This window comes from Haemaphysalis longicornis, unplaced genomic scaffold (assembly GCF_048455015.1).
Source record: "Haemaphysalis longicornis isolate Haplotype H1 unplaced genomic scaffold, Haemaphysalis longicornis Haplotype H1 scaffold_91, whole genome shotgun sequence".
In the NCBI taxonomy this organism is placed as follows: domain Eukaryota; kingdom Metazoa; phylum Arthropoda; class Arachnida; order Ixodida; family Ixodidae; genus Haemaphysalis; species Haemaphysalis longicornis.
Genome location: NW_027526462.1, coordinates 119,418 through 147,141, shown reverse-complemented (window position 1 = coordinate 147,141; position 27,724 = coordinate 119,418). Strand labels below are relative to the sequence as shown.

General features: G+C 43.0%; 2 protein-coding genes across 2 annotated transcripts; both read right to left on the bottom strand.

The window, feature by feature from the left end:
* Window positions 1–1,270: 1,270 nt before the first annotated feature.
* Window positions 1,271–9,238, bottom strand: LOC144154785 (uncharacterized). The gene is made up of 4 exons (XM_077685886.1): window positions 9,073–9,238; window positions 8,860–8,995; window positions 6,832–6,905; window positions 1,271–1,927 (listed from the first exon to the last, which is right to left on the bottom strand). The coding sequence occupies exons 1-4, from the start codon at window positions 9,235–9,237 to the stop codon at window positions 1,658–1,660; spliced, it is 645 nt and encodes a 214-aa protein (XP_077542012.1). The 5' UTR covers window position 9,238; the 3' UTR covers window positions 1,271–1,657.
* A 1,806-nt stretch (window positions 9,239–11,044) lies between these two features.
* LOC144154786 (uncharacterized) lies at window positions 11,045–20,833 on the bottom strand. Its single transcript, XM_077685888.1, has 6 exons — window positions 19,384–20,833; window positions 15,786–15,896; window positions 14,626–14,829; window positions 13,316–13,409; window positions 11,704–11,868; window positions 11,045–11,101 (listed from the first exon to the last, which is right to left on the bottom strand). Exons 2-6 carry the CDS (start codon window positions 15,884–15,886, stop codon window positions 11,045–11,047), a joined length of 621 nt encoding a protein of 206 aa, XP_077542014.1. The 5' UTR covers window positions 15,887–15,896; window positions 19,384–20,833.
* Window positions 20,834–27,724: the final 6,891 nt, after the last annotated feature.

Here is a 27,724-nt window from a genome sequence, read left to right as displayed (position 1 = left end):
GAACGTATAAAGCAAGCAGTATAGTTGAGGCTTTTGGAGGGAAGTGAAAACATACATCTCAGCTTGTTTTTTAGATTTATTTTCGTAATAATGATGGCAGTGGCTGTTTGCTATTTTAAAGCGACTATCACAGGCGCGACAGTGCGAGGAAATACTTTTCATTGTCATGATATGCACATGAGCCTAAGGGGACCATGGAGACAGCATACTACCCTGCATTCATAAAAATGTCGAGGCATTTTGTGCGTGTTTCAACTCCGTCCTTTTCACAAGAGATGTCCTTTTCACACACAAAAATCATCGCTGATATTAACAAACTTTCAAATGTAGAGCTTGAAACGTGAACAGTGACTTCCTTGGGGACGTCTCAAAAACAGACCAATAAGCATATCATGCGCGATAGATACGTTTCGAAGAAACAATTGTTAGTTCTTAATGCCGCAACTACACTCTAAACTTTTTTTCCTCCCAAATACTCCCTAGAGGTTCTTTTTGGCTTGTCCTCTAGTGATCCTCCTTGTGGGAGTTTTTTTTACTCCATGGAACAGGGAGGTTTTTTTTACCTCCTAAAAACAGGGCGTTTTTAGGTGATAGAAAGGAGGTATTTAGGGAGTGTTTAAAAATGTTTGGGGAAATTTAAGGAGATCAAAATGGAGTATTTTTTACTTCCTCGAGGGCGTTTTCAAGTGATGTTTATGGATTTTTTAGGAGGTTGAATAGGAGTCTATTTTTGCTCCCTTGGGAAGTACTTATGTTATTTTAGGGGCGTTTTTAGGCGGTTCAAGGGAAGCATTTATTTCTTTTGAATGGAGTTTTACGAAAGCTTGGGGAGTTTTGTAGGCCTCGCGAGGGGAGTTTTTAGGGGGTTCAAAGGAAGCATATATTTCTCTTGAAAGGAGTTTTTTTGAAAGTGTGGGTGGTTTTATAGGCTCCCGAAAGGGTTTTTTTTAAGGCCACAAGGGAGAATTTCTAGATCCCCCCTGCGGGAGTATTGATTTCACACGGTTTTTCTCGGTTTCAGGTTTATTTCAAACGAACTTTTGCACATCAGTACACAGTACACAGAGTGAAAAAAAAAAGGTTGCAGTGATTTACAGCAACAATAAAAAAAAAGTCAGAAACGTAATACGCAATTCTTTTGCACATCAGTACACAGTACACAAAGTGAAAAAAAAAAGGTTGCAGTGGTTTACAGCAACAATAAAAAAAAAGTCAGAAACATAATACGCAATTTTTTTTGCACATCAGTACACAGCACACAAAGTGAAAAAAAAAGGTTGCAGTGGTTTACAGCAACAATAAAAAAAAAGTCAGAAACATAATACGCGATTCTTTTGCACTCAGTACACAGTACACAAGTGAAAAAAAAAAAAGGTTGCAGTGGTTTACAGCAACAATAAAAAAAAGTCAGAAACATAATACGCAATTCTTTTGCACTCAGTACACAGTACACAAGTGAAAAAAAAAAAAAGGTTGCAGTGGTTTACAGCAACAAAAAAAAAAAGTCAGAAACATAATACGCAATTCTTTTGCACTCAGTACACAGTACATAAAGTTAAAAAAAAAAAGGTTGCAGTGGTTTACAGCAACAATAAAAAAAAAAGTCCGAAACATAATACGCAATTCTTTTTGACAACTCAGGATTGAAACTAAAATATTAATGAGTAATATTGACGCGGTAAAAGTTAATCAGCTCCAAAGCCTTCACACGTGGTTTGGTGCTGGCGAGGTCTAAAAAGGCATGTTCAACAAACGTCATAACTCTGTGTGCCTTCTTGGGATAATGAATGTTGAAGACCCAGAACGATGCGAAGAGACTACACAGTCCTGCCAGTAACGACGATGCAGTGAAGACCCGCTGGCCATCGATGTGGAGGCTGACTTCCCCGTTGTCGGAATGAAGGCAGGGGGTCAAAGGAACGTCTCCCTACAAAAGCAAAAAAAAAAAAAAAAAACGAAACCCATAAAATTCAAAACAGACATATGGTTAAATGAACTTTAATAATTCGATATAGTAATAAAATTGTTAGCCAACGTTCCCTGCGAATTTCAGTACTTAAATTATGAATGCAAAGTCTTCATAAAACCATGTGCCAATACATTAACCGTCTTGGCTTTTGGAGCAATAAAAAAGACATTACTACCGCACAATACACTCGAGCACAACTTTAAATGACAGTGAAGTTAAAATGCAAGTCTCTCTAGGTTGATAGATTAGCTCACGGAGGACACTATTATACTCCTAATACACCTGGCGTTTTTAAAAAATAAGGCTAAAACTAGAAAAAACATGCAGTTTCACCGGAAGGGCTTAAATGACCTGACGCGCACAACTTCTTTCTTGGGTGCCCCTGGATGGTGCTACTCGTCCCTACTTGGTGTGGCAGTACCGCTTTCCAAGAGAGGATTCGTTCGACGCCAACACTTGCGGGGCCTCAAAAGGCTAGTGTTTTTTTTCAACGAAGCGCAAATACTGACCACGGGTCCAATGGAGAAGCATTTTGCTTAGTGGCCTCTAACTGCAAATGACAGGGGAGTTTGGGAAAGCATGAGCGATTTGACTAAAACTGGTACAGGGTAATGTTGTATTCAGTTGCTTCTATACTGCTATAAACCACCGTTGCTTCACTTGCTTCCGGTTTATCCTTATGCAAACAGTGACTGCAGTCACTGTTTGCGTCCCGTTTGATGAGCATTTGAACAGCAATTTCTCAGCACTTCAAGCATCTTGGCACTAAATCAATGCTGAAATGGCCATGGGGAGGTTCGACTTCCGTTTGAAACCAGCTTGCTGGTTGCCTCCAGTGACTCTTTAAGAACAACAAGTTACCCTTATGCCTCATCACCGCAACCGATTGTTCCTCCGTGCCGCGCAAAAAGTGTATTACTGTGAGTATTTTCAACGTGAAATGAGCCATTTCTGTGATTTGTAGGACTGAGTCTCCTATTAATTACTGCAGTGACAACAAACTATGCAAGAAAAAGCAAAAAAGCACACAATGTGACACATTAAGTGCAAGCTGCTTTCATAGTGTGCATTGACATTAGGATATGGCACCCTGGCAGACTGATGCACTACGCGAGATTTTGCCGTACGTATAGAAGGACAGGCAGGAAATGAAAGGTTTTCAATTGAAACACTTTAGACTGAAACAGTTTTCCTGATAGGGACCTAGAACATTTCAGAATGGAAAGAGGACAGTAAGTTGGTTTCAAATGAAACACACCTTCCCATAGCCATTTTAGTGTTAATGTGCTGCCGAGGGATGCTTTTTGCTAAGAATCCTTAATCAAACAATGCATTTCCTTTCTTCATTTTCTTCTCAGCAGTTTCATGATGCAGCCCCTGTTTGCATTAGAATAAACAGGAAGTGATGAGGCGCGCCGTAGTGGAGGGCTCCGGATTAATTTTGACCACCTGGGGATCTTTATCGTGCGCCGAAGGCGAAAAGCAAAAACGCCCGTGTGTACGAGATTTCGGCGCACGTTGAATAAACAGGAAGTGAGTCAGGTAGCTGTGATGTATGGCGGTAAAGGACCAACTGAATTCAACGTTACCATGTACCAAGAGGTTTCGTCACTTTCAGCTAAACCAGTCGTGCTTCCCCAAACTCCCACGTCTTTTGCTGCTCTGGACAATTACGATTTTTTTTTAAAGGAACCCTGGACAATTACGATTTTTTTTTAAAGGAACCCATGATCATCAGTATTGACACTTTGTTGAAGAAAAACACATTGTCCTTTTCAGGCTCCGTGAATGTTGAAGTGGCCGCTGCACAATGGCCCCCCCACAATGCCTTCCATAGCCGCACAGCCATCCTTAACTTGTGACCGAGTAGTCGCATTTACGACCAGTCTCAGTAGCCATCTCAGCTTGAAATGTAACCACAGAATATGTTAAATCCAGTTTCTAAGCATAAAAGTTTCTATTGTACGGTATTCTCCCAACGTGTCGACTGTACCAATGCAACCTGTTATTCACTGAGAGACGACTTGCCCCTAGGAGAGGAACAGGAGGAGCAAGATCGCTATGCTTTAAAAGAGATAGTGACAGGTAGTGTTTGTTTCACTCGTTAGTTTTATGAGAATCAGAATCACGACCACAGTTTTGATGGGTCAGTGGCTTTTGATGAGCAGTGGCTGATGACGATGAGTATGACTAGCCTTGGTATCTCTCGAGATGCAGGAGGGTGTGTTCAGATAAGGACCGTCAAAGTGGTGCCATGACCATTTTTTGTTTGAGATGAAACTTTAATATTCTGTAGAACATTGCATCCCCACCATGGAACTGGCATTAGTTTAGTAAGTAACGCCACAGTTGATTTATTAAAAAATTATTTCGAGCACGATCTGGCCGGGCTACTTTCCACAAAGCTTGGTGTGGCAACTTTAGGCACCTGTAACACCAAGAGAAAATTTTTCCAAAGCCTCTTAATTTTTTTACCAAATATTTCCAAACTTTTCGGCTGCATTCAGAAAAATTGAACTTGTCATGTTTATATTGTTTGAGAAAATATTTCTCAAACTTAGTAGCGAGAGCAATGTCGTTCAGAAGTGCACTTGTAAAAACTCTTTTTACCTGTAGGCTTAAATGCTAAGCTGTCTGGTTTTTTAGACTTGCTTACCAGGGGCTGCTGAATACTTCATAGCTTGCTCATTGCTCTAGAAGAAAACATGTTCAACATAAAAGTCTGTAAAGTGCAACGAAAAATGAAAATTTGGAAGAAAGGGCCAACTTTCGACGTCGTTTAAAAAAAAAAAAAACACTGGTCCTCAATTTTCGCAATATTTACTGAAAATGGTACTAAGTAACTGAGTATTCCAGAAAGCTAAATATGCATTGCATTATTTTTGTTCTAACGTGTAAAAATGAGGTCACATTACACCTTTTTTTTTAATGTCCAATCAACAATTCAGTAGCACTCTGCAGTAAAAAAAATACAAATAATTATGGCTGTATTTAAACATTTTAGGAAAATAAAATGACATATATAAAGAAAACTAATCAGAATAGTCATATTTGCCCGTTGTTAAATTTGTTAGTTGCGGGAGGCATTAAAATAATTGAGTTTTTTCCAGCTTGTGTCTTTGGCAGTGTAAAATTGCTGTTTCAAGAATATTTTTTTATCCCCTTGCCTTAGCTGTCTCATAAACCCATACTTTACGTTTGTGACGCTGCTTAATCACACATAATTTGTAATTTATCCCATTTACAAGCCAGTAACTACGCTGATGTTACTGAGAATACTTGACGTGCGAAAGTCGTGGCCGAGGGGGTATCTCCATTTCACCTGGTACATGCGAAGTTCTAATGGCAAAAAGTTCGTCTTTTCAACTGTCTGACTTGAAGGCTTCCTGGAATACTAAATTAAATTGTTTTCTGAAAACCATTGTTTTTAGTTCCTAGAAAGATAAACTAACACTACAAAATCTGTGTACCTGTGCTTTGCACACTTAAATGTTAGCGGCAAGGTACAGCTTTCTACTTCCAAGGACCTTCAAAGTGTTGACAAGCACGGTTCAGAACCGTCGCTGATACTCGAAATCGGAGTTGGGTGTACATTTGGGTGTACAGTGTACATTCAAGTTCTTTCGTTTTATTTCGCTATTTCCGTGAGTATGTGTGATGCCGACTACCGGCAGAACATTTTTTTCTTTTAGTTTGTTCTTCCCAAATGTGGCGAATTGGCTATTGTCAAGATGTGGCACGACGAAGTTCTTTAATTTTTAAGGATGTGTCCACGGACTCTTTCGCACTTTGTGTGACTTCGCTTGCAGGTCAACGCCAATTAATCAATACTCAGTTGCAGTTGCAGGTCAATACTCAGTTACTTAGTACCATTTTCGGCAAATATTGCGAAAATTGAGGACCAGTGTTTTTTTTAAACGACGTCGAAAGTTGGCCCTTTTTTCCAAATTTTCATTTTTCGTCGCACTTTACAGACTTATTTTGAACATGTTTTCTTCTAGAGCAATGAGCAAGCTATGAAGTATTCAGCAGCCCCTGGTAAACAAGTCTAAAAAACCAGACAGCTTAGCGTTTAAGCCTACAGGTAAAAAGAGTTTTTACAAGTGCACTTCTGAACGACATTGCTCTCGCTACTAAGTTTGAGAAATATTTTCTCAAACAATATAAACATGACAAGTTCAATTTTTCTGAATGCAGCCGAAAAGTTTGGAAATATTTGGTAAAAAAAATTAAGAGCCTTTGGAAAAATTTCCGCTTGGTGTTACAGGTGCCTAAAGTTGCCACACCAAGCTTTGTGGAAAGTAGCCCGGCCGGATCATGCTCGAAATAATTTTTTAATAAATCAACTGTGGCATTACTTACTAAACTAATGCCAGTTCCATGGTGGGGATGCAGTGTTCTACAGAATATTAAAGTTTCATCTCAAACAAAAAATGGTCATGGCACCACTTTGACTGTCCTTATCTGAACACACCCAGGATGGCAATTCTTATTTATCTAGATGAGAAATCATGATACCTCTTCAGCAACGACATCCCTTTCCTAGCAAACGACTGTTATTTTGAGCCATTATTGAGTGACCAGTGAGCAATCTGCAGCTGAAGCCCAGAATCTGCTTCTGTTATTGTTGTTTGTGCTACACCTGTATGAAATGGATAATTGCCTTTTTGTTCAGCCTGGTTAATGGCCATGCTTTACCCATTTGGAATAACCGTTGTCAACTGCCCATCACATTCGTCGCAGCAAGGCAAATCAGTCTATCAGTTATGCTAAATTTAGCTAACAGCATCCTTTTAACTTCCGATATCTCTATGCTGCACTTACTTCTTTACGCCTAGGCTCAACTGTTACGTAAAACTTACCTCGGTCAAAATGGCGTCAAAAGAATCTCCACACCTGTCGACGATGAATCCCAGCAAGGCACGAATGCCATCCTCTGCAAATATTTTGAAAGGCAGTTTTATAATAAGGCTAAACTCCATCAAAATGTTACACTTGCAATTGTGCCAGGATATGTACAATAAAAAAAAAAAGTCTCTTGTCATATTTTTAAAAAACATGGCACCATAAATTCCTCTTTCAAAACTGAACTCCATATCGCTGATCTATAATAGAATATAAAACAAGCATTCACCCATTGCAATGCTTGCTTGTAATACTTTGGAATACAAAGATAGCAGTTTTACTGCTCCTGAAAAGCATGTGCTTAAAAAGCCACAACGAACCTTCTAAGCAAGCAAGCAAGCAAGTCGGCAGGCAAGTGGAAATATGTGAGTGTCTATCAACAACAGAATGGAAGGAATCAAGCCATCAGTTGTACCCATGCCAGCAAGAAGAGCACGTTTTAGAAGATTCGATGGGAGCTCAGGTGTCTTAGTACAGACAGCATGACCCAGCCTGTTTGTACTACCCAAAAAGAACCCCAGCCTGAATTCAAACCCACACAGAGCGATACCACATGCCTAGTGCTCCATATTGACTAAGCTATGGGCACATGCACAACCCCTCAGAGATAACACATGTACATGCCAAGGCCTATCCAATGTTGCACATTCCTGTTGACTTGTTCACCTTTAGCACTCCGAGGTGCCTATCTGAGCATTTCTTGAACAATGCTTGTGCAGTAAGCATCCCTCTAGTAGGCACAAATATCTGATCACCAGCGAATGCATTCCTTCAGGCAGCAAAAGCAATCACACATGTGTGGTCGTGCTGAAGCTGGTCTGCTACTTCACCCTGCAAAGGGCTTCTCATACCTAGGTTTTACGCCTCATGATAAAATATTCAGTTTATTTTATCTCGTTAGTACCTAGATCAGTGGTTCTCAACTATGAATGTACTGTGGAGCTTTCTCAAGCTTGCAAAACAATGGAAGGCTCCACGATGAACTATATAGATCCAATTCGTAATGTAGAGGAGTTCGCAAATGCAGCTGAGGTCACCCAAGCAATTTAATGTCTGCCTTTTGAAGCTGACTTCTATGCTGATGCATCTCTAATTGCCAAAAGATTTGCTCTTGCAACTAACAGTTGCCCAAACACCTATATTCTGCCTCTTGTGTGTCTGGCTTTTTGCACCGCTGGCATGTTGTGCAAAAAGCCAACTCTAAAGGATGCGCTACATGGAGAAAAAATAGTCTTATGCAGCAAAGCCACAGCAATGATTGGGGGGAAGAAAGAGCTTGGGGAAGGCTTTGCGGACCCCTGAAAGGCCCTTGGGGCCTACGCACACCCATTTGAGAATCAGATATAGATTAACCCCACCCATTTTTTTCCTGCCTGTAACTAGTCAGATTTTGTACAGGTGTACCAGTCATACAGGCATAAGCAGCTACAGCTGCAGTGAAGCATGGTAAGCCAACATGCGTATTGCACATGCGCTACTGGGAAGTTATTTTATTTTTATCAACTTTACTGAGCTGAACACAGTCTCTGCAAACTAAGAAAATACAGGCATGCCATTCCAGGCACAAATCCTGACGGGGCTCAGTTTTCACTGTACAATCGAATTGTGATGACCCGTCGGCAACTGGCCAACTGATTTTGCCAGCACTGTGGTTGGCAAATCGGTGAGGTGCGCAGTAAAGCCAATTAAAAAGAGTACATGTCATCAGAAATGCCACAGAAAATCAGCAAGGCAGATGCAGAAAGGAGAAAACATTTTTGAATTGGTTTTCCTACTAAATAAATCCACATAAACACACCTAATATGGTAGAAGCTTAGCCTAGGAACTCCAGAGTATAATCTACACAAGTAATCTCACAATGCTTACGACCTTTTAACAGCTACCTCAAAAATATACCAATGAAATTTTATTGCCTATCACCTGAAAGACAAAGTTTTCAATGACATAAGCGAATATAAAGTACAGAAAAATGCGCCAAGCTTACCTTCTGCTGCCTCAATGAACAAGGCAACCTCTCGTTCAGTGCCATACTTCAGAACAATATCAGACAGAGAAGCGAAGCCTGCTTCCATTTTATCGGCGATTTGCCTCTGAAAGACAACTTCAAACTCCATCAGAAGCTGAAAAGAAATAATAATAGAAATTTAATTCATTATGCATTACACAACATGCATTACCCCAAATGTAATTGACGTACCGTGGACTCTACACACAAAAAAGGAAACGTAGTCAGCGCCTCCTGCAGGGTCATCGTTTGCAGCTGCTTGTGCCTCCTGTTCGCTGTTGCAAGGAGACGCTGACGCTTTGCTTCGTCCTCTGTGGTGCCAACATTCTCCTCAAGCCATTCGCTGTGCCGCATCATAGCTTCCTCTGTCTTACCATACACGACAAGGTGACTTGAGTTCTGCAAGGTAAAGCCACACTAAAGCTTGAAAAATGCACTGATTGCATGACCAATGGCAGGGAGGGCATTATGCCACTGTGTATGCCTCAGCTTGTCCTTTGGCAATGCATGGAACAATACTTGCTCTGTAAAAGCAGTGCTATGAGGTTTGTCTAGCCCATTTCTGCAGCCAACCACATGGGAATATTCAAACCCCGCAATGACGAAATTCCACGAGCACGAAATTCCCGCGGCAACAAAATATTTCTACATCCCCGGCGAACGTCCATGGTGGCGACGAAATGTTTTTGGAAAGCGATCCCACGTTAGCGAAATTCGCTGCAAGTCCAGTTGGCATTTTACCTACCCATTTGAGGCTAACAGTGTCCAAAAAGTGCTTAAGTGTGCTGTTTTCAGACCCAATGTGCGTAAACTTTTGCCTCAGCATGCCTGCACGGCCACCACCATATTTGTTCACAAAATGAACCGTGCAATGGGCCAAAGAGACAGCCTTGCGACATCACCACCAGGGGGCAATGACTTGCCCCCATGATGGTGACATGATGGCTCGTGACATGATGCCAGCGACAAGACAGCTTGCGGCATGGCTAGGAACCATTGCACGGCTTTGGCTCAGGCCAGGGCTACGCTAGCCCGCTACTGCTGAACAGCGCGGATGCGTTTGTTGTGTGTGTCGCGATTGGCACATTTGCTCTCAGTAAGATGCCTCCGCCAGCCTGAAAGTGGAAGTTTTTATCGCCGCAAGATAAGGCAGCCATCATTGCCAATTCAGTGGTCCAAGTGGAGGAAGGGAGGATAGCGTCAACGAGCTCTGAACCACCCTGCAGCTTGCTCCACCATTTTGAGAAGCATGGACGCCATTCTTCAATGGTGCACATGCGCAAAACAAAAACACTGATGGCGTGGCCTCTGTGGAAGTCAACAAAGCGATGCTCACATATCTTTGTGGAAAGCATTGGAACAAGGAGGTGCCACTGTCTGTCAAAGTTCAACAGCAGAAGAAGCTGGACTTTGCCCTGCATGCTCGCACATACTCGGTGCCGAGAACAAGGGAGAGAAACGTGCGGAGAAGCAGAGCCCGCAAAATAGTTTGGATGCATTTGATATGATCCCGTCGTTCTTAGGCGCACACAACGACCAGCAACGAACCACTTCTGGTGGCGTGAGAGCTGAGCTGTGAAGTTGCAGGAAGGTAAGGCTCGCAAAGTAATATAACCAGTTTTCGATAATAAATTTTTGGTTTGTGGCTGATTTTCCTGTTTTTTGTTTTTTTTCATTTTTGCGGTAACTAAATTCTCCCAAAGGTGAATTTTTTGGCTTTCACCAGCGGTTTCGTTATTGCTGGATTCGACTGTAGCGGGGCATGGCGATTCTAAAATACTACCTATGAGCGACCAAAGACAACATTGAAATCCCTGCACACGTTGCACTGAACAAGACAATGTAGACAACTCTACAAAAAAAATTTTTAAAGGGTATAAACACAAGAACTACACTCCAACACATATACTTGTTGCCAACACCACTAATGTTTTTCCTAAAGGAAGATAACACTGGCACAAATGCTAGAGCATATGCATGAACCTTCAAATCTTGGCCATCATCCAATCACATCCCAAGAAGAGTTTGTGTAGTTTGTCACTGGTGTAGTTGCTGCAGCCAGCACAGATTTCACAAATTTTTTTCTCTTTTAGGCTTTATAAATTAAATACTGCTTTTAGCAACCGGACAAACTAAGTATATTTATTCAATTCTAGATTTATAGTTATGCCATCAGAAGATGAGGAAAATGGCAGTTGTGCATAGCATCGTGAACTGGCATCTGCGATAATGACAAAGCTTGGTGGGGCATGCTACTTGGCCTGGTCTGACCCATGGCCACATTGTACATTCCGTATATAGATCGTTACATCTTTCATTAATTGTTTGTGTCACCATCCTGCTGCCACATAACAATATTTATATTTGAAACCGGATAAACGCTGAAAAGCATGTTTATTTGATAAGCATATTTATCACAAGCAGAAGTTTCACAAACTCCCTTGAGTGTTTCTTAACATGCACCAAATCCCCGACCCACGGGCATTTTCCGTGGTGACTTGGCAGCCACTCAAATACAACGTCGTGACCATTCACATAAGCCTGCTGAAATTCTTTCCCAGGTCTTTCAACAAAGTGTGAGGACAGTAGTGCAGTACTGCTTGCAAGCTAGCGGCCACAAAACAAACACTCAAGTAATTTTTGAGTTTTAGTAAAAACTGTTCACGAGAGTAGAATTTTGTAGGTCAAGTACAATGGCTAAAATACTGTTGATGGCGCCTATAGGCTTCCCTTTTTGTTCTCGTAATGTCTTGATTTTCGACATACAATGACAAACACCAACAAGCTAGAGAGCAAATTAACGAGGCATGCAATTGAACTTACAACTAGACGACAGAGCTTCTTCTTCGGTGGTTCGGTGTCGGAGCCAGTTTCCTTCTGTGTCTTATGGTAGTACTTTTGCTTCCGGGCCAGCATTGCTGCTGAGCAATTTTCAATTTTTTTTCGCGCATTCTTAAACTTGTTTCGAAGGCATCGCACCCACGAGTCCTGTTAAGAAATGAAAGAAAACAGTTTTAACCCTTTCACTGCCACTCCTCAGACAACTTGGAAGATCACACACATGCACACCCTCTGCACCACCTAAGCATGCTCATGTTGCCTTTAGACATTTTGTGTACAAAAATGTCGCACCACCTCTTGAAAGTTCACTAAAACCCATAAAACAAATACGGTAAATTTCGGAAAACAGATGGGATGCTTATAGCATGATAGTACTGGTGAAAAAATGACACACTAGAAAGAAGACACAGACAGGCTAATCTTTAAAGGAGTAGTGACATGAAATTTCAAAGCTGAGATAGCTACGTAAAATGCTTCCTTTTTATCAGGAGATATCAAGTTTCAACAGTAGCAGTTCAGTATAACATATTTTAAATCAATTTTAATCTCTGCCCACACGAGAAAGCCCAGAGCGGGCCAGCACGACGTCATCTGCTACTTGCCCCAAACTACCGACGTCGGGGCTCCCGTGACGTAGCCGACATGATGGCTGCAGTTGGCACGCGCTGCTAGTGTGTACACGTCATGGTTTTGGGACTATCATGCTGCCCGAGTGCGCGGGGATGGTGAAGACCTGGGCCGGTCTCGTTGAGCGCATGCACTTGCTTGCATGTGCGTCCAGACCGGTAGCAGCGACGCGACAAGAATGGTGACGTCAGGTGCTACCTCCGGTCATGGCAGCCGCTCGGCGTTCGTTTTGTTGAAACCGAAACTGACACGAATAAACAACGCCGTAAATGACTGTTTACACTGCGATCGACTGTCTAATGTGCCATTCTTTGATTAGTGGGCTAATGGGCACCCATAGCATAAAAAAAAATTCAACACGAAAATTTCGTGTCAGTACTCCTTTAACAAAAAGTTTGCAGTTCTTGCAGGCCACTGTAGTGAAATACTAGCACAAAATTTCCAAAGACAAAGATGCAAGGAAAACCTGCAAGGGAGTTAGGATTAACTGCAAAAATACTTAACATTAGGGTAAATACTGTCTAGAAGTTAAGTATGTGAACACACACATGCATGCATGCACATGCACATAGAACAATCAAATTAGTATGAAGTTATAAAAGCTTCGTACGAGAACTGTAGTACTTAGGACAGTTATGTTCTCAGGTAACGATTTCCGGAGACTAGTACTTCAATGAAAGAACTGGAGAATTGCTTGGTTTTGTAAGCAGTATAACATTAGAGCAAATCGTCCTTCAGAATACAAAATTCCTGATAATGAAAGAAATATCACGTGGTCGGGTCAAATTTGATCATGCCGTGATATGAAACCAAGGTGCCAAATTTTTTTACCGCCACCAAAACTACAATGTTCTATAAAAGTGCTCTTTATCCTCAGCAGACTGCAATGCTGCAATAAAGAGTAATTTTAAACCAGAACTGTGAAACCGGATAAATTGGCTGAAAGATTTTAAGATGGAGTGCTCACCAGACCATTCCGACCATCAAGACGATCGATAAGGTGCGGGTAGCGACTGACAAGCTGCTGAGCAGCAGTCTGGTAAAGTTCATGTGTTGGGTACCTGCAACACAAGATCAAAACAAGATGCGCAGGGCCCAGAAAACAAACAATTCACACAGCCATTGCCAACTTACTAAAAAACATTGTCTGCGTATCTGCCTACTTTGGACAAGATAGTGGCCTCAGCCCAGTACCAGCATTTCGACAAGAAAATTGTCCTGACGAAGGCATGTCTTGTCAACATGTTTCATCGCTTTCTCTATGATGATATAGAAGTCTATATATACGTAGCCTAGCGTGATTGAGAATCAGGGGCTCACTGAATGAATACGGAAAGGAAAGCCAGCCATCTAGAATGCCAAGGAAGACGTAAGGAAGTAGCTTGACATCTTCTTTTGTTTGTAATTTGGGGGAGGTGGGAGTGCAGATTAAGGTTTATCTTTTTTTTTCCATACTGCTGGGAAAGCTTGTGGAGAAAAGCACCCATTTAGAGCAGGGACAAAACCAACACGTTGGGATTAAGGGAATGATGCCTTGCCCATTTGGATTACTATAAGTACAACTGAGGCGTTTTTTTTTTTAATGAGCCAGGTCCAGAAACCAAAACTAAGTCGGACAAAGCTGCAGTGACGAAGAAAACTCGGCACCTTTCCCCTAGGAAAGAAATGGGTGTAAACATGTACGCAGATCACAGTTCGTATTGAAAATGAGCCAGATCCTGCTGTTTCATGGATCAAAATGTCCCGAATCCTTTATTTATATATTTATATTATACTTATTGGAAAGGAATTGCCGCAGCAACAATTCAAAGTAAGAACAAACTAGAAAGGAGAGCTCTCATTCATGCAATCTGCTTTATATACTAGTCACTTCATTCTAAGGCCTTAGAATGGGCCAAAAGCTAAAGCAAATCACCACAGGTGACGTAACGCTCACAACAGACAATTACCTTTCCTCTGTATGGCTTCGCTCAGGGGCACGTCAATTTTACCTATGAGCTTCATTAAGAAAAGAAATTGTGACAGCCTATTTGTGAACTTACTTTTAGTTTACAGCACCCATCTTTCAAAAGCAAAAACGGCGTGGAAGGAAAGGATAATTTTAGCACCATATGTTTTGTTAACAATGTGTTTGCCAGTGTTGCACAAGTTCAAAAAGACCCAAAGAACACATGGCAAAAATTAGCAAAATGACAAAAAAAAAAAAACTCCTTTTGTTCAGCTACCAGACCGCAAGTTGTGTATCTACAAGGGTTACAATGAAGCCGCATAACATACCAGGTAATCTTCCAGCATACTTGAAAAAGCTTGTTCACAATGAAGCGGCGCAGGTTGCCACTTATGGCTGTCTTCCGCTGAAGCACTTGTTCGTAGGGTTGAAGATCTGGCATCCGAAACTCCAAAAAGTCACGTGGATTCTCGAGTGGTACATTTTCAACCCCGAAATGTTGCCTCTCATGGTTAGGAGATGAAGTACCACTCCTGAAAGTAAAGTGAACTCGTTATTCAAATTCCCCGTAAATGGTAAACCTGATTGCATGTATTTAATTTGCCCGAGTTGCACACTGCTTACCCTCCACTGCTTAGCAAAGACTCTGGTGAGACAAAACTGCTGCTTGGGCTGCTGGGACCAGAGTCACTGCTAGGGCTGCTGGCACTAGTTGGCTGCATACAAGATCTTTTGGTGAGGTAAGATTCTTGGCCAAGGTTGATAATGTTTCATCATTTTTCCCACATGCAATGTCATTATACGCAACGGTTAGTGCAACACAATGTTGTCTAGCAGTAGATTGTGACACGTCAGAATAAGTGTATTGGCATTTGACAATGGGTGGCGGTCACCTGCTGTTGGTACCAACACTCTTGGGGGGGACATGTGCGAAACCATATTCCTGAAGAGTTTTGTTTTTATACTCAAGCATCTACCGAGGCTAAGTTGTTATTTGACATGACTATAATGCTCAATTCATCAACATATCTTCATCTAACAAGTTTTTATGGGCACAGACCAAAATCAGCAAAGTTGAAGGACTGCATGGCCACCTATCAACTTTACAGCATCATCCCCATACACACCATGGAAATGCGGCAGCAGGCAGCCCACAAGTGGCCAGCCAGTAGCAAAGCTCAGGGCCTATGCTAATGCACTGAAATGTCGTGAATACAAACACACTAACTGTAGCAGCAGCAGTTGTATGTTAATCTAGGAAACAACAGATGTGTGAAAACCAGTGCCACTGCTGCATAAATTTTTTGGCATGACTTTAATGCGAAAATCCTTGGCAGTGAAACAGGACTTTCTTCCTCAGACACCATACGGCACATAATAAAAAAACAGTTATTCGATGCTTGAGCACATAGCTCATGCTTGTAAGTAATTGCCACTGTTTTATGTCATTGTAATCAAATGTAACTGGAGCAATATGGGCAATACTCACATCCGTTGCAAAGGCCACCTTTCGTGACAGCTGAAGCTTTGCTTTGTTTGGCACAGTCTGCCCGACCTCAAGGTCGATGTAATCATCAACCTCGGCATCATGAATCAGAATCTGCAGAAAAAAACTTATCACAAATACTGAATTTAAACACAGTTTAAAATTGACTTCAGTAGTGCATGCAGGCCCATTTGTTACATGTTTCATTACAAGCTGATTTGTAACAGGCTGTTCGATCACAGAGATCAGTCGTTGCAGGACAGTATGCCATATGGGAAAGTTCTATGATTGGAAAAATAGTTGCCTTTTTTTTCCACACAGCAATGAGAATATAGACTCGAGTGAAACACAGCTAACCACATTCTAACATTGCTCAGATTGTCACACTAAGGCACAAGCATGATAACTAAATAATATATTTTATAGTAATAGTTGCTTGTAGCCTTGTTAATAAACATCAACACATGTCATAATTGACTTAGGAAGGCTTATTTATACACCTCACAAAAATTTTTGCCAGTTGAAATTGCAACCTCAGTGTTGAAAACCTTCCTATCCATGTTGGAGACCAAATATGTCCATTGTTATCCTTAACAACAGGGTTGGAGTATCTACAATGGCGACACTACGTCAAGGTACCAACTTTGTCAAAATAGAGGATAAATAAGGTCGTTCACAGAACTTCAGATTTTAAGGTAAAATTAGTACTACCTAGTGCAATGCTACAAATGATTTTCCTTTTATGCCCCGCAGACATTTGTCATTATAAAGCACTCAAATTTACTCATAGAATGAAAAGAAAAAATTTTGTTACTCTGAAATACATTAACCTCGCTGGGAGCTTCTATAGGCAACAACTGTTTGCCGGACCCTGACCATCATCCTGATCATTTTAGGCTCTATTCCCAGACAGTACGTGCGATTGACCATCTCTGAGAGAGAGAGAGAGAGAGAGAGAGAGAGAGAGAGAGAGAGAGAGAGAGAGAGAGAGAGAGTAAACCTATTTATTGTTTTCGAGGGTTCCCCGGAAAGCAATTCGGCGTTTCTGGGCCATATTTAAACATCTTATACGGCTGTAACAACGTCTGCAGAGGCAATTTAGCCGCATAATTTGTTTACGCTGGTAAAGTGCGGGAAATAAATATGGCAGTGGGGAAGCGAGTATTTTCAGAAAGGTAAACAAAAGTAGCAATATTTTGTTCATGTTCAAGGACTTGTCGCAGTGTGTGGCGGTCTATGTAAAACTACATTCTTAGGCTGATTTGGAAGGGCATACAGAGGGCATTTATTTCTGAACGTTTAATCGGCGCACTTTTAGTTTCAAGCGAGAAAATATTTCTTATATTGAGCGGCCCCCAAGGCCTCCGTTAGAGTCACTAAATAAGGTTTTAAAACCGTATTTAGTGACACTAGCCTCCGTCGGTGGTGCGTAGGTTCGCTTCACTGCATGCACCGTGAGTTCCCAGGTGCGGCGGCCACGCTGTTCGAGGGAGCGTATGTTTTTTCTCCTTCGGCCGTTGTCGGCTTGGTGAAAGTGATTCCACATGCATCTTCGGTCCTCCCGCGGTGCCGCACACGAAGGGAAAAGCAGATGCCGGAAAGCCTTCGAAGGGCGACGTCCGCCGTCAATTAGTGATAGTGTGGCGTGGCAGCTAGGGAGGAAACGTACGTAGCTGGATCGCAGGTGTTCGCTGCAGACTAGAAATACATTGTTAGGTTTTGCCGAATTTCCGGATAAGTTAGACGCATTAAAATGTCTCAATTAGGCTGCACCCCTATTGAAGGATGATCAGATGACTCGTCATTTAGACTTCGCAAAAAAGAATTTTCTCGTGCAAGACCAATGATCTTGCACGAGATTTACCGCTAGCAGTACGATTATAGGGATTCCCTAATTGTACTACTGGGCAAATACGCAAGCTACGGTACTTCCCTTCGATTGTTTAGAAAAAATAGGCCGTTTGTGAAAAACCACGTGCAGTGCTTCCGGGACTAATTTTCTGGGCAGCAGAAAATTCGTGTTTTAGGCCATTATAATCCTCAGCCTGAAAAACATATATCCACGGTCGCTGTCATGCGCGGTCAAGACAGTTTGAAAGCACTGCACGTGGTTTTTCACAAACGGCCTATTTTTTCTAAACAATCGAAGGGAAGTACCGTAGCTTGCGTATTTTCCCAGTAGTACAATTAGGGAATCCCTATAATCGTACTGCTAGCGGTAAATCTCGTGCAAGATCATTGGTCTTGCACGAGAAAATTCTTTTTTGCGAAGTCTAAATGACGAGTCATCTGATCATCCTTCAATAGGGGTGCAGCCTAATTGAGACATTTTAATGCGTCTAACTTATCCGGAAATTCGGCAAAACCTAACAATGTATTTCTAGTCTGCAGCGAACACCTGCGATCCAGCTACGTACGTTTCCTCCCTAGCTGCCACGCCACACTATCACTAATTGACGGCGGACGTCGCCCTTCGAAGGCTTTCCGGCATCTGCTTTTCCCTTCGTGTGCGGCACCGCGGGAGGACCGAAGATGCATGTGGAATCACTTTCACCAAGCCGACAACGGCCGAAGGAGAAAAAACATACGCTCCCTCGAACAGCGTGGCCGCCGCACCTGGGAACTCACGGTGCATGCAGTGAAGCGAACCTACGCACCACCGACGGAGGCCTTGGGGGCCGCTCAATATAAGAAATATTTTCTCGCTTGAAACTAAAAGTGCGCCGATTAAACGTTCAGAAATAAATGCCCTCTGTATGCCCTTCCAAATCAGCCTAAGAATGTAGTTTTACATAGACCGCCACACACTGCGACAAGTCCTTGAACATGAACAAAATATTGCTACTTTTGTTTACCGTTCTGGAAATACTCGCTTCCCCACTGCCATATTTATTTCCCGCACTTTACCAGCGTAAACAAATTATGCGGCTAAATTGCCTCTGCAGACGTTGTTACAGCCGTATAAGATGTTTAAATATGGCCCAGAAACGCCGAATTGCTTTCCGGCAAAGCACATATATTTTGAGGTTGCAGCTTGGAAGCGCGGTTCATTTTTTCTACCAACTAGAATTTTTTCCCCGCGCTCCGTACAGTGTGGTATTTTTGCGAGTTTTATTATTTCATATTATTATTTTTATTATTATTATTATTGCAACCTAGGCCCCGGTCACTGTCATATGCTATTCAACTTGCTTTAGGAGAAATTTCTTTCCTCCAAAGATTGGTTAACAGGACTAATAGTGCGGTGAACGGATAGGCCATGATTTTTTTTATAGGGGAATCGAAGATAGTCGTGGGAACGTTTGGCGTGGAATTACCCTTAAGTAACTCAGCAACTGCGGCAGCTGTCCCAACAACGAAAAAACCACGTTGCTCTGTGACAAAATGCCGCGCGTGGCGAATGATTTTATCACGAACTGGTCCCCCTGTTACGAATTGGAATACTGCGAAACGCGAATTCGTAGCATTAAAACGCATAGGCGTTTAGAAAATAATTTGAACATTTCCTGGCGTGTTCACGTACACGCTTGCACCATTACTACAAACCCCTGCCCCACCGCCACCCGCCACCCCTGCAAACACAGGATGACAAGGCACTTACCAGCGTGTTGTCCGTTATCGGGGCGAGTTTCTTCAAAGCCGCCAACACCTCGTCGTATGCACCTGTTTCAAGGTGGACTTTCTTTCGCTGGCCACTCTCTAAAACTACTAAGCAAACAATTCTGTCTTCCATTATGTGCAGTGATACACTTGGCTTCCAACGCTGCCAGCACTAACGGTCTGCCGAAGCGGCAAAAGCTCACACGTACTTCTCTGGAGAATATCTCCGAAAAAGGCGCCAGGAGAAAAGCGATTGAGATTGGCGCCAAACCTCCGCGCCCCCGCACCACAGGGAGGTTGCCCGCACCGAGAAAGAGAGAGGAAGGAATACAAAGGAGAACGATTTTATTGCGGGCAATGGTATCGAGAGTAGCGGTTATACCCTCGACATCTCTCCGGCGGCGCGCGGACGGAGGCTAGTTTCACGGAGGAACTTGGCGGAGGCACTCGGCGCTTGAGCAGACGACGCTATTCCGATTCAGGCGTGTCCCGAACTTATTTGAACGGTCGCTTTGCGCACTTAGAACTAAAGTCAAATAAACGTGGATAATGAATGTTAGAACAACATTACTGTGTTTAAACCGAAATAATCAAAGAAACACCTATGCGTTCGTAACATAAAAAAACACCTTCGTTCTTTCTCCTCTTAGTAAACAAAATCATAACGAATTAAGGTTGAGAAACGCCTCGAGGGCCAATGCCTATGCGGATGCGGGATCGAAAACGTGGGCATGCTAACTAATATGCTCCTGCAAGCCCGCTACAGATGTTCTTGCGATGAGATTTTTTATTATGAATATTTCCCCGCTGAAGCGAGCTCGCGTATGTGGTGTCGGCGCCGCAAACCAGCTGAAAGCAATTTGGAAGCGCTCAACGTGGCTGCCGCTTTGTAAATGCCTTCCAGCAGCACACCGGCCTTCTGTTTTCATTTTTCCACTTCCTCTGAGCAATCCGCCTTTCCTTTTAGGCTCTGGCAGTATGACGGCACGCGCTGTGCGATCAAAGGCTATGGCGCTGCAACAAGGCGGTCGCGCACGACATGTGCGGCGAGTTTTGCGGGGCCTCTTTGGTGCTTGCTGCACTTCCGTTCGTTTTTCGCTTCTGGATTTTTTTTTTTCCTCTGTCGTGCGTAAGGTTTTCTGAACGGTTCAACCTGCGGACGTACAGCCCGCCTATATATATAGTGCGCACCGTACTCCGCAATGTGAAACCCCGAGAAATCGCAGCTGTCGCATCGTGCGACAAGAGCGCTCACTTCTTCCATCGCCGAAGTCCTGAATGAGGTCTCAGCTACGCATCATCGCCAACCTGCTGCAACCGTTTGCTGAGCTGCTTCGGCCCTGCCACTGGTGAACCAAGTCTGACAAGACATCCATGATCTTCAATGCGCGCCTGTGACGGTAAGTGGCACTCGCCAATCACCTCCGCTCTCTCCATCTCTTTTCCGTTCAACCTTTTTTTTGTTTATTTTAGATTAAGGTGAACAGTTACCGAAGTGCTTTGATTTCCCTTCACCCAACGCTGCTGCTTTTAATTATAATCCACTTCGCGATCTCTCTTCCCCCCCCCCTCCTTCCCGTCAAATCGCCGCGAAAAAAAAAAAGAAGAAAGGAAACGATCGAGCTAGCTTAAGCGCGTGTGCATTCCCTTTTAATTATTTTAGACTGAAAGTCTAAAACTTGAAGACTACTGTCGCAGCTCTCGTGATACGTCCAACCATGCAGCCTATTCATTTTTTTCCCCCTTCTTATAAGTAAGCGATCCAGGTATGTCTGGCGTGTCTATGCTATGCTCGACTTAAGGGTTAATGCCGATGGGGCGACCGAAGGCGAAGAAAGAGCGATTCCTGGAGAGGGCGGCCGTCGGTATGACCGCGACGCGCGAAAGTGTGTATGGGGGCGACAGGCGCCAAGAATACTCATTGTGTCCTCAGCGGCTGCAAGTTCGGGTGGCTTAATTGAAATGTTGAAATGCTGCGAAATGTATCTCGAGCCATCACGGTCAAATCAGAACAAAATAAACGAAGACGCACCTCGCACAACTGCTTCACTTGCTACTTGATTTAACCTACGTTCATGAGTTAAAATTGTAAGCAAAACAAATTTCAGCGCTTCTTTGATGCTCAGGTTACCGTCGAACGTCATTTGTTGGTTAAAAGGCAAGTTACACTGGCACCCTGTCTGTACCCTTAAAAAAAACTGATCAAACAATCGCCACAAAAAAAAAAATAAATAAACAACCTTGGCTTTGAAATGAGTCGAACCACGGACTTTCAAAACGGAAATCCGACTTTCAACCGCTTGACCACGCGGGGAGACGACGTAGAATTTGGTGTACCAACCGAGGCTGCCCACGAATAGTGTCGGGTGTACTTTCTTTTGGTCGTATTTGAGAGGTTTGAGCAGTGGTAACGCTTGTTTCTTGCGCACCGATCTTGGAGCCGAGGACAATAATGCTACTGCTACAAGCGTTGTAACCACAGCTCCATTATTTGAGTAAAGAAACGCTATCGCACATCCCCGGTCTCCCCTGCGCAAGCCATGGGAGCTACGAATAGAATGGAATGCGCCGCTAGAATTCTGGCGTTGATAACGCTTGCTCGTCACGCACTGATCTTGCAGACAAGCCGCATTATGCTAATACTGGATGCGATGTAACCAGAGCTCCCTTATTTAACTCGCACAAAGCTATCGCAGATCCCCGATCTCCTCGATGAAAGCCGAACAAGCCACAAATGGATGAGCGCCTGCGAACAGAAATAGCTTGCAATTTGTCTCAAGGCAACCGATTACGACAAGTTAAAAAGAAATTGATTGTTTTCTGCTGAAAGGAGTGACCCCAAACCACGCGAAGACGGACGCCGCCCCCCCTTTCCGATGCTCTCTCGCGCTGCGTCGACGCCGATATCTGGCGAGCGTAGACATCGGCGTCGCTCGGGCGTCGGGTCGCGTCGCCATGCATTTCTGGCGACGCGCGCTGATGCAACGCCAAAAGTACGCTGCATGTGGTTGGGCCTTTAGAGAGGTTGTGCGAGCTCGTGTGAATGTATAGCTTTTTCTTGCATCAGTGCGCTTTCAGGTGTTCAGGGGAGTGAAAAAGAAGTGGGGGAGATTGAAACCTAAATATGAGGTTGGGGAGGGGGTGGGTGGAGGCTGGGACAAAGAATTAAAATGAAAAGAAGGCTGATTTGCTGGCTGCAACGCCTTGCCACAAATTAAAAAAAAAAAAAAACATAAAGCAAACATAAAACCGTAATACGGGAATGAGTGGTATTTGTATGCACAACCCGCACGAGCTTTATCAGCTGTTTCCAAAAAAGGCCCGTCAATTCTTCCTCCACGGTAATACCCATATATACTTGTCTGTAAAAAAGCTAGCGACAACAGTGTTCGCAAATTCATTTTAGCGTGACAGTGCAGCTTACATAAAACTTTTCCATGAGATTTTCTGCATTTTGGAGAGCAACCGAATGTTTGTAAAGCTGCTTTCTTTGGTTAGTGAAAGTGTGACTTTCATTTAGAGAAACTACATAAAAATGCATTACACCAGCGTAAACACTGGCTAATTGTCTTAGCTGATTTGCGTGCTGCAAAGCGGAGCGAAATAAATTAACGCCTTGCTACAAATTAAAAAAAAAACACAAGCAAAAGAATTCAATCACTTGGCTGCATAACAGGTGTTCTCTGAACAAGGTAGTAAACAAAAATATACAAATGTTTAATCTCTAACAATAACTGGTAAGAATCAAACACGGCATCAATGCCTGGCATGAAGCCAAAGCGCGTCGAAGTTGTGCCAAGAGCGCCATTGTATTTTCTGCCGAAATGAGGCGTCGAAGCTCATTTGGCGCATTAGCAATATTAAAGAGTTGCAGCAGAGTGGAGGAGGTCACAGTACGCTCTGGTAGGCGACCGGTGCTACTGCGCGTGCGCAGAAACGGATATACTGGTTGAGCGCATGTCCTGTCCCGCGCCCGATTCAACAGTCAGTACCAGGTACTTATAAAAGGCGAGGCCCAATTTCAACAAAGAAATAATTATTTTCCCATAATTCGCCACTCTTTCGCCACATATCACGCTCCTGACCACTCGACCGACGGAGAACCGGCGCTGTCAAACATGTTACCTGCCTGCGATTTACTCATTCTGAACCAGTTTGGCCGTAAAGCAGCAACCTATGTGTTTTAGAATTTGACGTCATGTATCGTACAACCGACCATTTCAATCATGTTGCGTGTAGATTACACACATAGAGCATCGCGGTATTTGGTGCCGTCAGCTGTAAAAATTTTTGTGTGCTTTATGTTACGCCGGACGTAACTCAAATCATTGGCCTAAAGTTCCCTCGCACGTAATTATAGTTTTCAATTCTGGGTCCCGTCGGGCGTAGCTCTAGTTTTCAATTTCGGGTTCCGTCAGACGTAACTCTAGGCACTGTGTATTTTTAATTGGTTAGCAGGAGTAGTTCAAACTTAAAAGTTATATTTATGTAAACAATGTAAACATGTATGTGATTGCAAAACAAAAAAAAACTGCTTCCCATATTTTTTCTACACAACTTCTGGCATCTATTCATGTCTTGCTGGTAATTTTTTGTTGAATAGTTTTTTTCCTATTGTTCTCAAGAACAATCAAGGAAATTTTTTTAACTAACTAAGACACTACTTATCTCACATAAAGACTAATTAGATATTTGAAATCAGCTACAAATACTGAACAAGCCCATGAAGTTTTGTCAAAATTGGTTGGAAAGCAAAAAAAAGACCAGTGTGCTTCCTTGAATTTGAATTCTTTATTATTTCCAACGGTGTGAGATACATACAAGTTAGTATACAAACAAGGAGAATGCTTCAGATCAATAGAGAATGTTTCAGCTCAATAGCAGTAATACCAATTTAATCACAGGCTTCTAACAAATAATCCACGTAATAAAAAAATAAAGCAGTAGCGACTCCACAGCCACATTTTGGCGATTTCTCAATGTCACAAAGGCTTGTTTGTAAGATTGGTTGTGGCCGATTACAGCCCCCGCAACGAAACATGACTGGACAATCGTAGCAGAGCGATTCCTTGTAATTGGATCGTTTGAATGTTAAAAAAAACACTTAATGCAGTGATAACTGTGCTTAATGCTGGTACATATAATGTCAATGCTGCCCATATTATGTCACTAGTGCGAGATTTGAAAGGCGTTCAATATTTCTTGCTTTTATTTTTGGTTAAAAAATCTTCGTGGCTGTAATGCAGTTGAGTGAGTTACGGAAGGCTAGTTATTCCACACAAGTTATTTTTTGTCTTGATACCCACTCTAAGCTCAGAAAACACCACCGTGCTACTGTCAAAAATCCCCCTCCCCCTCCCCATTTTCCACCTTCCAAACACTCCCAAAGCCTCTGTGCTCAGTGGTTCCACATTTTACACTCCCAGGCTGTGTGTTAGCCCACTGCTTTCCTCAAAGCTACCTAAATGAGCAAGGTAGAAACAAATTATTGTTTTGTCGCATTTTTCATTTCAGATGGAGCACGTAGCTACTTACGTCTGCAATCGGTGTCAACAGAGGACACCTTCTTTCAACCACCTTTTCCGTCACTACTGCACATGGCACGGCACTGAAGGTGACTGGCAATGTAACCTGGAAGGCTGCAGCAGAACTTACAAGCTCTACAGCTCCTTTCGCAAGCATGTCAGCCGTCATCATGGTCACCTGTTTGCTTCGAGCAGTACAAGCAGCGCACCTCCTACTGAGCTACAGCAGCCCCAGGATGATGCAGGCGAGGAAGTGGCATACAGTGGGTCCACCGTGTCTGAACAAGCCACCGACGAGGTGCAAGTTCATGATGCTCAAGCGGCTGACCCGACCACTCAATGCACCTCACATCTTTCTTCTTTGCTTCTTAAGTGGCAGGAAGGCAGACAGTTACCAGAAAGTACCATAAGTGAGATAGCAAGCGATGTAATTGCCTTCACCACAGAGTTTAAAGAGACTCTAGCATCAGTTGACACATCTAAGCTTGGAAAATTGAAAACCAGGATAGGCAGAGAAAACCACTGGAAGGCCGTGCACACATTTGTGTCTCCTCGCAGAGTGAGTTGCTCTGACGAAAAGGGCGACACTTATGAGTACGTCCCAATTTTAGAGACAATACAGGCTGTTGCAGAGGCTCGTGGTGAATTTGAACGTATTCAACCACACAAGGCCCACTTACTGCAGGATGTGCCAGATGGCTCTTATTTTCAACAGCATTCATTTTTTTCGAATGCTAACAACGAAGGCCTGCTTACTCTCCAACTTTACTTTGACGAGTTTGATGTTTGCAATCCTATAGGAAGTAAGCGTGGAAAGCACAAGGTGTTAGCTGGGTACCTCACAATTCTCAACTCATCCCCTAAATTTCGCTCAAAACTGAATGAGAAGTATCTTGTACTCATTGCAAAGGACGTGCTTGTCCAGAAAGTCGGCTTGCACAAAATTTTTCAGCCACTCCTTGCTGACATTCACAAGTTAGAGACTGAAGGGGTTGAGCTCAATGGAGAAATAGTAAAGGGGTCATTGTTGTACGTGTGCGGAGACAACTTATCCAGCCACCAGATTGGCGGCTTTCGTGACCACTTTTCATCGGGCCCCATCTGCCGCTTCTGCATGGCCACTAAAGATGAAATTGATGCAAAGTGGCAGGAGCATGAATACACTCTAAGAACCAAGGATGCCCATGCACGTCATGTGGAGCTCATAAAGACAGACAAAGATTTGTCCAACTGCTATGGTGTAACTGGCGAAAGCTGCCTAAGTGCCATCCAGTCGTTTGATGCCACACAAGGTTTGCCACCAGACATTATGCATGACCTCTTTGAGGGTGTCATTCCTTTCGTAATGAAACATGTGATCAAGCACTTGATTAATAGTGATGTTTTCACCCTAGACGAGCTAAACAAGAGGCTTAGTTCATTCCCACTTCAAGGTGCTGACAAGAAAGCTAGGCTACCTCCTCTCACACGCCGAGTTCTCTTTGGGAGCCAGGTCATTAAGGGCTCAGCTGCGGAAAAGCTTTGCTTTTTTCGCTACTTTTCCCTCATCATCGGTGACTGCATTCCTAGGGACAACGAAGCCTATGGTGTCTACCTTGCATTGCGAGTTGCGGCTGACATTATTCTTGCACCTCAGGTTCCCCAAAGTGTTGCAGCGTACCTAAAAGTGAAAATCGAAGACTTTTACAGCAGTTTTAAGGAAGTATTCCCAAATGTTTGTGTCATCCCAAAAATGCACTATCTGATTCACTACCCCAGACTTCTGCTTTTGTATGGCCCACTTTCAAAGCTCTCGTGTATGCGGTTTGAAGCGAAGCACCAATATTTCAAGTCTCTAGCAAGAAAAACGCGCAACTTCAAAAATGTTTCGGCTACACTAAGCCGTCGCCACCAGCTGAGTTTGATGTATTCCCTTGCTCAACCAGTTCAGCTAGTAACCACCGTGGGTGGCAAAAACAAAGACTTTGACTCACTGCCTCAACTGCTGAAGGACAGGCTTCAGGAACTTGGCACAGCAGGGATGTATGTTGAATGTTTTTCAACAGTCACATTGTCAGCAAGGACAGTATGCACGTCTGGTGTGCTGCCACTAATTGTCCAAGCAGACGAACTTCCTCGGTTCGCCCAGGTACAGCTGATTGCATGTTGCGACAACAAGTACTTTGTCGTTGCATCTATCCTAGAGACACAATATTTTGACAATCACCTCCACTGTTTCGCTGTAGCCCACACAGATCATAAGGTTATAATAGAAAACATTGGACATCTTGAAGAGTATTTTGAACCAATGTACTTGTACAGTCTGAGAGCTCACAGCTATGTAAATACCAGATATGCCTTTTTTACAGAGAATGACTAACAAGTTTTGGAGGCTTCTGTGTATATACTGTTTGTGTCTACCTTGTTAAAGTTTCTGTTGTACAGTAGTTGCATGCTTGTTATGTGGGCAAGCACTAGGATTTGACCAGTTAGGAATTTTCGCTGGCATGCAGGTGCCAAGAAACTGTGTTGCAGCCAATGACTTGAATGTTGCACTGTCAATATAAGAATGTAAAGATCTTTGACTTTTTGAGCTAATGAATTTGTACACTTTGTCTACGTGTATAGTGTTATTGGGTGTATGATAGCTTGTTAGGTGATAGAGACTATCTTTATTGCGGGATTAAAGCATTCTCTTCATGTAAATAGATGCTTGATTTAATTTTATTGATTGTGGGGGTTTAACACGCTGACGCTACACAGGCGATGAGGCAAGCCATAGTGGAGGGCTCTGGATTGATTTTGACCACCTGGGGATCTTTTAACGTGCGCTGAAAT